This window comes from Neopelma chrysocephalum, unplaced genomic scaffold (genome assembly GCF_003984885.1).
Source record: "Neopelma chrysocephalum unplaced genomic scaffold, ASM398488v2 Primary Assembly neopelma1_59, whole genome shotgun sequence".
In the NCBI taxonomy this organism is placed as follows: domain Eukaryota; kingdom Metazoa; phylum Chordata; class Aves; order Passeriformes; family Pipridae; genus Neopelma; species Neopelma chrysocephalum.
The window spans coordinates 16,997,775-17,007,277 of NW_020897714.1; the positions used below are offsets into that span (position 1 = coordinate 16,997,775).

At 46.4% G+C, this 9,503-nt stretch overlaps 1 protein-coding gene across 2 annotated transcripts; it reads left to right on the forward strand.

The window, feature by feature from the left end:
• Positions 1–2,492: 2,492 nt before the first annotated feature.
• On the forward strand, positions 2,493–8,693 carry POLR3H (RNA polymerase III subunit H). 2 transcript variants are annotated; one of them, XM_027680122.1, is made up of 6 exons: positions 2,493–2,801; positions 3,951–4,047; positions 5,337–5,423; positions 6,418–6,481; positions 7,100–7,313; positions 7,823–8,693. In XM_027680122.1, exons 1-6 carry the CDS (start codon positions 2,691–2,693, stop codon positions 7,874–7,876), a joined length of 627 nt encoding a protein of 208 aa, XP_027535923.1. In that variant the 5' UTR covers positions 2,493–2,690; the 3' UTR covers positions 7,877–8,693. The 2 variants fall into 2 exon arrangements, with proteins under 2 accessions (XP_027535923.1, XP_027535924.1); XM_027680123.1 differs by having other exon boundaries at positions 7,106–7,313.
• Positions 8,694–9,503: the final 810 nt, after the last annotated feature.

Below are 9,503 nucleotides of genomic sequence, written 5' to 3' on the forward strand. Positions count from 1 at the left end.
CATTAAAGATAGTGTAACTCTGAGCACTACCAATAGCTGAGACAACACCCATGTGGGGCATAATTTGGCTTTTGTTTATGTTTTTACATTGGAGACAGTACTTGTGAAATACGGAATTCCTTCAGGGAGAAAACCCAGGTGGGACCAGAGCAACATCTGTGACGTGTACAACGGCCTAGGCACATGCCATTTGGGATTGAGGGGAGTTACCTGCAGAGGGTGAGACTGGAAATCATTTCCCACAACCTGGGATGTTACTGGTGGAGGCTGAGAAACTGACAGCCAGGCTCAGTGCTGGTGGTGACCGTAGCCCAGTACTTGAGGCACTGAAGCGCATCCAACACTGCCATAGCTAGCTTTCTCTCCACACATTTCAATTCAGTTTCCCCAGAGTAATAGCAAAGTACCTGCAAGTTTCACCAACTGCATAGAGAAGAGGAATCCTGTCCTCCTTACTGAGGAGTGGCCTGCAGCGTTCAGCCCTTGCTGGCAATCACAAAGTTGATACAGGAGAGAGAGATTCTGCAGGTCTTGCTTGGTGCCTGCACTTTACAGGACAGCAGACATAACCTGTAAGACCCAAACCGATATGAAATGAGACCTTGCAGGCCTGCTGCTCACACAGCTGGTTTTTGGAGACTGTGGATCAGTCTGAAGGGAGATGTATCTGCTTTGTATTTGGCACCCAAAAGCCCCTGATGGGGCATAGCTATTGGAAGCATGAAAAATGTTAACTCAAGGACGGGCTAGAATGGAAGCATAATATAACTCTGTCCAAATCCACTTCTCTTAATCTCCTATGTTCTCCCAGGTATTCCAGTCTACTCTTCCTCTGAACCCATGCCCCTACTTAACCTTACAGTTCTTATATACAAAAGCATCCAGAGTGATCACTGTGCCAAAATCAACAGTGTCTAAGTTCTGCCTCTTTGTGTGATACCAAGGCTATTTCTTCCCCTCCGATCAGAAGAAGGACAGGGTCGAGAACTATTCTCTCTTCTGAAAAAGTAGCTACAGACACCTGCGAAACCTGCAGTCCAGCTAAAGGTCAAACCTGGCACTGCCAAACCTGCATGAGGCCAGGACAGAACGGCAAGGGATGAGGCACGTGTGCCAGCAGAACTGTGCTGTGCCTAGATTAGCACAGCAGTGACTGTAGTGTAGGAGAAAGGAGCCTTTGTAAGGTTCTCTGAAGTAGGACAAGAAGAGCAAGAAACACTGGGGATTTGGGTTGAGGTGTTCTGATAGAGTGGTGTCTGCTGTGCTGGCAGCAGAGCATATTGCTGAGGCAGTAGATGCTGCTCCAAGAAAAATGCTGCTTTTCTCAGGTGACAGGGTAAATCTTGTTCCTGGGCCCCCCATTTAATACAAACACATCAAATATGTGCAGACCAGCCATGTTTATTTAAACAAAAAAACCCCCACAACCCAAAGATCCTGGTGAAACAGGAGTAATTGTGAAGAGATCAAAAACTCCTTGGCCAAGACAGGTATCTTTTTAATGGGGCCTAACCATGGTTTTTCCAACCCCCTCCCCCCCCCCCCCCCGTTGCAAGACAGCTCAATATTTAATGATTTCTTATCTAAAAGCCACGTTACTGTCCCACCACGCGCTGCTGGGGGGTGTGGGGGATGACACACTTAGCCTTTGCATCAAAGACATTATGCTGACAGTGCAGTTTTGACTGTCAGCCAGGGATGTTTGGTTTTCCTGGCAGATCTTTTTTTAAACACACTTCAAACAACCTCCTTTCATTTTCCCCAACAAACCTCAAATGTTAGCACACCCCCTTGTTTTCTGCCATCCCTCACGCTGCTTCCCTTGCTGCAGAATGCACCAAGGGCTTAAAAAAACTACCATGGGGGTTGGTTTCTTTTTGGCAATTAACACTCTGAAATTATTGCAGCTCTGTGTGATGACAGTTTGTCCCTGACAATAACCTTGACCTAAGCACTGGACAGTCGGCGCTGTGAAGAACTTCCAGCTGCAAAAGGCACTATAAACCCACTCGGGTTTGTTGGAGAGGTGGGCAAACAGCTGAAGAATCGGCTTTCAGAGCGGTGCAGACTTTGATCTTTGCGACCCTCTCGGGACTGAAGCTTATGCAAATGATAAATTAAATCACAATATCCCCGGTTGTGGATTGCTTCAGCCGCGGCACCGGAGCCTCTGCCCGGGGCTTGGTGGGGGGGGGCGGGGGGGACAGAGAGCAACCGTGCACAGGGCGCCCGGTTGCTGAGGACATTTCCACGTTTATAATGACCAAAATCATGCCCCTCACGGGGGTCACCGGACACGGCCGCGGACATGGCCGCGGACATCGCCGCGGACACCGCCGGCAGTTACAGCGGATCAGGGCCCCACCCCGCCCGAGGAGGGACAAAATGGCCGCCGCGCCCCCCGCCGCTTCCCTTAGGGCACGGGGCCCGCCCGCCGAGCGCGATTGGCTGAGGCGGCGCCGGAAGTGGCGCGTGGCCGTGGCGCGCGACGGGCTCCGCGTGCGGCAGGTGGGTGAGGGGTGATCCCGCCGTCCTGCCCGCTCCTGGCCCCTTCCCGCTGGGACAGCCGGGATATCGCCGCGCTCCGTGCGACACGGGGTGGGGGTGGCTTCCCGGGCCCGCCTCGGTTGTCCTCGCAGCGCTCCAGTTCCCGAGGCCGTTGGAGTCTCCTCGCCCCCTCCTCCGCCACCATGTTTGTCCTGGTGGAGATGACTGACACTGTCAGAATTCCTCCCTGGCAGTTTGAAAGGAAACTGAACGAATCCATTGCTGAAGAGCTGAACAAGAAATTGGCCAATAAGGTAAAGCGTGGGTCACGTATTGGTTGATGGAGGCATTGTAACATCCCCGAGTGTTTCTTCCTTTCACTTGTGCCCAATGAGACGGTGGCTGAGGTGTCAGAGTAGTTCAGATGGGAAGGCCAAGCCCAGCGACTGTAAACAGACAGCCACGTGCCATCTCAAAGGGGACATTTTTCTAATGGGAAGGTACTGAGTTGCCAGATGGGGCAGAGAAACATGGAAGAGAAGTGAGAGCAACTGCTGGGTTGTGTATAGCAAAGCAATCTGAAATGCAGCCTGAAAACCAGATGCAAACTAATCCAGCCAGTGAGGAATTAAAAAAAAAAAAAGCGGACTATATAAATAATAGCTGATTTGGTCTGTGGTTAATAATTGAAATACAGTGTGGCAGTAAGAAGCTGGTCTTCAGAATATAACAAGTGTTCTGTGGTAGACCAGGAGGTCAGAGTTTGCCTGTGTAGCCCTGGGACTCTGATTAGCACATGGCTTTCAACACAAAGCAGGGACAAAACTCAAAATGCACCTGTGAACATGAAGGTAGCTCAAAAGAGCAATCTGAAGGGATGGGGTGTTGTGAATAGCAGGTTATACAGACACGTTATGAAAAGCAAAAATCTTCCCTCATCCACTGATGGCTGGGTAGGTGCCTCAAATTTTGTAGGGACTGAAGCTGTCTCAGAGGTAGCAGAGAAACCAAGAATTTGCCTTGTGTCTCCCCATAGCTAATATAATTTAAGACAAAGTCAAGCCTAGAGGCTTTTGACAGTGTAACTCCAACAAAACGTATGTTAAACCTTTGGACAAGCTGTGGGGCTGGTGAATGATGTTTATAGGGAGCTGTGTACTGTCTTGGCAGATCAAGTTCTTCTCACCACTGGCAATTTCCCCAAGGGAAAATTGCTTTTTTGGAAAGAGCAGTGCTCTTTCCAGTGCCAGTGAAAACACGTGCTCCCATAACACTTGAATTGGGGTTCTCCTGCAGTGTTGGGGCTGTTGAAGGCAGTGCACCAAAACAGCCTCCTTCCCATCTCGCCACCCTTCTGTTGCTACCTTTTGAAAAGGTGTGCATAATGCATGAATTTGATAGTTTGCTTGATTTAACCTGGTGGGTTGATTTACTGCTTTCAAATTGTTTTTTTCTTTGAGCAGGTCGTGTACAATGTCGGGCTCTGCATCTGTCTGTACGATATCACAAAGCTGGAAGATTCATACATATTTCCTGGGGATGGTGCATCACATACCAAAGGTATGTGCTTGTTCTCAGTTATATAGTGCTGCAGAAGGTTAAGTAATGATCTGGAAATGTAGGCTGAGTTCAGTTGTTAGGGAGAGTAACAACCTTGAGTTCACAGCCTTAACTCCGTTCCTGTTAGGAGGGCAAGACGAACATGATGAAAGTCTTTTCTTTTCTTTGCATTTTTGGGTACAAATACAGCTTTTAAAAGCCAGTCCTGCTTGCCTTCTCCTGCAGTCCATCTCTGTTCTACAATTAGAGCCATAGGTGTGGGGTTAGGAAGGAGCTAATTTAATTAAAAATTATTGAAAATCTTCACGTAGAAATAAGTTGCAATAATTGTTTTCCGTTCCTCTAGTATTTTTTCTTTTTGAAGCTTATTTTCCCTAGCTAGAATGTTGAAACCTGTTTCTACGTATAATATTTGCACAGCATTTGATGCTTGTGTCCTAGCTGGAAGTTCTATGACATTTTTGTTGAAACTTAGACAGTTCTGGTTCAGCATAAATTTCTAGTGATTTTTGTTTTTTTAAATAAAAAATTAGTAATTTCTTTACTTTGACTCTTGGTAAATCTGAGTAAAATCTGGAAGTAAATGCATAAAAGCAATTTTTTTTTTAAGTTAAAATTAGGGATTTTTTTTAAACTGGTAAGAGATGCATTTTTCTATTTTCAGTTTACAGTGTGGAAGCGTAGGTTGAATACATGAAATGTTTCCTGTTGGAAGGAAACTGGACTGACTGTATGTGGCTCCCCTTGTCTAAATTTCAACTCCGATACAACTCACTTCCAGCAAATAAAAACTTCTCTAATACTGAAGGAGGATGGCAGGCTTTCCTGATTGCTTTAATCTCCATTCAGCTTCTTAACTTTGAATTACTCCTTGCACTGAAAGAAGATAAAAGGCAGAAGTATTGCAAGAAGGTATAATTTCAACTGATACTTTTGGCCTTGAAGCACTGTGCAGGACTGCTCCTGTCATGACTTAAGCAGAGGCCCTGCTCCATGCTTTTCAGCTTACACTTTCATTCTGTGAACTTTGACTCTTGCAAGACTGAAGAGCTAAGAACAGGACACTGCTGCTCAGCTGCTGTCAGAACTCGTACGAACCAGTTAGGAATCAGAACTCTTATTCCTGTTTTTCTACCTAATCAGTACCTGTAAAGAAATCGTAAAATAAACTGGCTAAGTGTGTTAGGGGGCATATAGGATGTGGGATTTTGTTTTAATGGCTGCTATCCTGTGGAAGGAGTGCAGTTCACTCACATGGAAATAACAGTAATGATGTGTTTTCTTTTAAGTGCATTTCCGCTATGTGGTCTTCCATCCCTTCCTGGATGAGATCCTGATTGGACAGATTAAAAGCTGCAGCCAGGACGGCGTCCACGGTAAGCCACAACTTCTGACATTAGGGACACGTGAGCTGCAGGGCTATTGGGTCTGCCAAAACACTGATTTCGGGTGGAATGATGCTGTCCATAGGCTGGGTGAAGGCTATCACTGGCCTCTCGCACTGCTCTGAACTGAGTGTGGTTGGTAGTTCGAGCCTGGCAGCTTTCCCTGCCCTTGATGCTTTTGTCTGCACTCCTCTTTCCTTTTGTCAGTCACGTGTGTGCCCAAGAAGAACAAGCAAGCCCATCTGGAGCATAGACTGGATTAATTTTCTCGCTTCAGTTAACAGTACTTGTGTTTTTCAAAGTGGAAGTATTGGCTTGTGTTGGTCTGATGTATTTTTCCCGTAGTTCTGTGCAAATTCACGATCATTTCCTATACCTGAAAACACGGAAGGGAAACGTCTTTGTGAGCACAAAGTGCTGCCAGAGTCATGGAATACATAATTGATGAGTTGCCTTCCTTTCTTGAAGAAGTCTTCCATGCAAACAAGCTCCTCTGCTCAGTTGTTAAATTAAGGCAATGAGATTACCTTGGCTGCGTTTGTTGCTGAATTTGAGCATGGTCCATTCTCTGCTAAAATTCAACATCATGAAATCTTAAGGGGAGATGGGGACTGTTCTGAGTTTATATTGGTCTTTATTTAACGTGTTACATCTGTGATTTCTGAGCTCTTTTCTGTCACAGACCTCTATAGCATCTGACTCATTTCTTGGAACGCTTTCATTTCCATTCCTGCTCCAAACAACCTTTTCCTTTCCCAGCAGGCACAAAGACTGTGCCCTCTGTTGCTGTATGTACTTTCAGCCGGGTAGTTTCTTTGCTGCCAATGGAAATTGAGTGTTGTGGCTCAAAGAATAATTCCTGCTTAATCTCAATGTCCTTCCTGAGAGAGGAAGGGAATGAGTCTAGAAATGCATTTTAGGAATCACTGTGGAACATCATTTGCAAAGAATTGTTTCAGTCTTAATCGAATTCTTTTCTCCACAGTTTCTATTGGATTCTTTGATGATATTGTCATCCCACCAGAATCCCTGCAGCAGCCAGCTAAGTTGTATCCTTTGATCACCTTTGATAACTTTACTACTTCATTTCAAAAGATTGTGCAGTGCTGGCCCAACAGGCATTCACCACTGCAACAATGAAGGTGCTCAGTGGCAGAAGCTAAGCCCTTGTGTCGGGCAAGTCCTGCAGACTGTTATCACAGCTAGACAGGCCCTCACGCTCATTAGGTTTTGCAGGATCATTATGCCTGCTGATAGAAATGAATGGCAGTGTCCTCTGAACAGCCAAGTTGTAATCCCTGCCTCCAGTCTTGGCTGCTGCTGAAGATAGAATGCAGGTTTTACCACACCATGTGATGTCTACATACATGTGTGTCTGATGTACTTCAATGTGATAGGCAAGGTCGTCTTGGGTTTGAGGGGGTTTGCTTGTTTGGGGGTCTTTTCTGTTGTTTTTTTTTGGGGTGGGTACCCCAGCAGTGTACACCTTGAAGCAGAAAAATCAGAAGGAAGACAGGTCCTGGACTGTGCACATGATGACCCAGGACAGCACATGATGGTTTGATAAATAACTGTGAAAAGGCTTTGAATCAAGTCTATTCTCAGAACTGTGAGAAGGTGATCTGTCAAGCAGAATACTGATTGTTTCCATCCTTAATCTTTGGCATGGCCAGCGATGAAGCAGAGCAGGTGTGGGTGTGGGAATACGAGACAGAAGAAGGGGCCCATGACCTTTACATGGACATTGGGGAGGAGATCCGCTTCCGAGTCGTAGATGAAACATTTGTCGATACATCACCGACAGGTCCAAGCTCTGCAGAGGCTTCCACTTCAACTGCCACAGAAGAAGTCCAGAAGAAGGAGGCACCGTACACTCTTGTGGTAACTATGTGCATTGATTCATAGAGCCTTGTGAGCATTGTGGTTTGTTCAGCGTCTAAAATAGCATCCCTTTCCCAAGGAACTGATTGCTTTAAGCTGACCATGAAGCAGTCTCACAAAATGAAAGGAGTGGAAAAAGGCAGAAACGAGATTGTTCTTGCGGTTGCTCTGAGTGTTTTCATTGGAACACTTTGTGGTTGTTGGTGGATTTTCCCCTGGGAGGCTGATTTAAAGCAGACTGCAGATGCAGGATCTGTAAGTAGGAGTGAGCATAGGAGGAGTACAGAGCTGGGAGCAACACATCAAGGTTTATGCAGCAGCTGAACAGTGTTTCCTTGCAGTGTGCTGGCATAAGACCCACTTGAGTACAATGCATGAGAAAGTTAGATCTGAAGCAGTGACAGCTCTGTTCCATAACTCAGAGGGGAGAGATGTTCCATTTTTAGGCATTTTCCTCTATTCTGTATGCAGTTTACAATTGCACCCTCTCGTCTTCTCTCTGTGAACAGGGATCAATCAGCGAGCCCGGCCTGGGCCTCCTGTCGTGGTGGACAAACAGTTAGCTGCCATCAGAGCCTGCTCCACAGGTCTTTCCGGTGGATGTTTGGGATATAACAGGATCCTGCTGGTGCTCATTGCTCCTCTGAAGCTTAATGAGAAATTAGACCTGCCATTCTCTGTTTCCCCTTCAGCTTCCAACCTGCCAGAGAGAGACAGTTGCTTTCAAGACATGTCTTCACTGATCTGCAGAAGGGAATTTACAGGCACAAAAAGCCTTGAGCACAGCAGCAACAAACTCAGCTGGAGCTTTGGTCTCCTGCCCTGGAGGAAAAACTGGGGAGGTCTTTACTTGCCTGAATTAAGGAGGTAGTTGACTTCAGTGAGTGAAAGCAGAAGAGAAAGCTTGTCAAAAAGTACAGCTTCCTTGGGCTGAGAGCTTGATGTCAGAGGGTAGAAACCTGCCCTTCTTTTGACAGGAAATTAATAAGAGGCAGCAAAAGACTAACTAGTTAGTAGCAGTGTGGTACTCCAGAGACCTGCAAAATGCTGCTGCTGGGAGAGCAGGAGAGATGGGGGGCAATGTTCTGCTAAGAATGAGAACTTCACCCATGGACGAAGTCAGCCAAAAAGAATGGCAATGACAGTCGTTTACCCAAAAGTAACTCAGGCTTGGTGGAAAGCTACGGGCTGCTTATTGTGCTGAATGGAATTACTTTACTGAGTGGGCTGTACTTATGTAGAATGAGCTAAACTTTGCAGTTTGACTGAAATATGTAATTATGAACTAAATGGACCGAGGCTGCTTTGAGCAAGCTGCTCTAAACTCTTGTTTGTGAGGGTGTCTTAATACCATAAGTGGAATAAATAGTAAAAACCACACAGCCTGCCTTCCTGTACAATTTGTGGGGAAACTATTAGCTTCCTGCCTAGCAGGAAGAAAACAGTTGCCTCCTGCAGTTTAGCTACTTGGATTTCAAGGCAGACAGTGTTGAGACCAATGTTTTGCTCTGTGCTAGCAGCCAGTGACAAACAATTGCCATCACCCTCCTTGACAGCAGTACAAGGAGAGGGGGGAACAAAACTGAGTAAAATCTATGCAGGGCCCATTGCCAAGAGAGTGATGTTGCATGTAATTAGAAAGCCAGCCACGTTTGGCAGGAAGGGGCTGTAATTCACTGGAATAGTGGGTCTGCTTAACCTCCAACTGCGAAAACAAAGCCTGAGTCACCAGCGCCCTCCCTGCAGCATCGTTAGAACCCCTTAATTCTGAACTGTTATTCCTGGTGCATTGCCCTAATTAAAAGGGAGCATAGAATTCTTTAGGTTCACATAGTAACTGAGGTTCATCTGCACAGACAGTAAGCTTACTGAATACCACCTACAGAGCAGCGGTGCTGACATACAACCGTCTAGCTGTGGTGGAAACAAACTGTTTGCAGAAAACCCCCAGCTGTTTGTGTAGGTGGAAATTTGGGTGAAACAAGTGAGGAGCTTCCACACAGGCTGTTCTGGAGTAGTGCCAGAGCAGGGGAAGAAAACAGCCCCAGTACCTCCAAGTAGCTGTTTAGCTCAGCTCCCCTTTCACAGGGTCAGAGCTCCCAGGAGTGCAGTGAGATGGGAGCTACATGGCTTTGTGTGCAGTTCTCCTGAAGAGACTCCTCAACATCTGTCTCCTGTTACAAGCTGTGC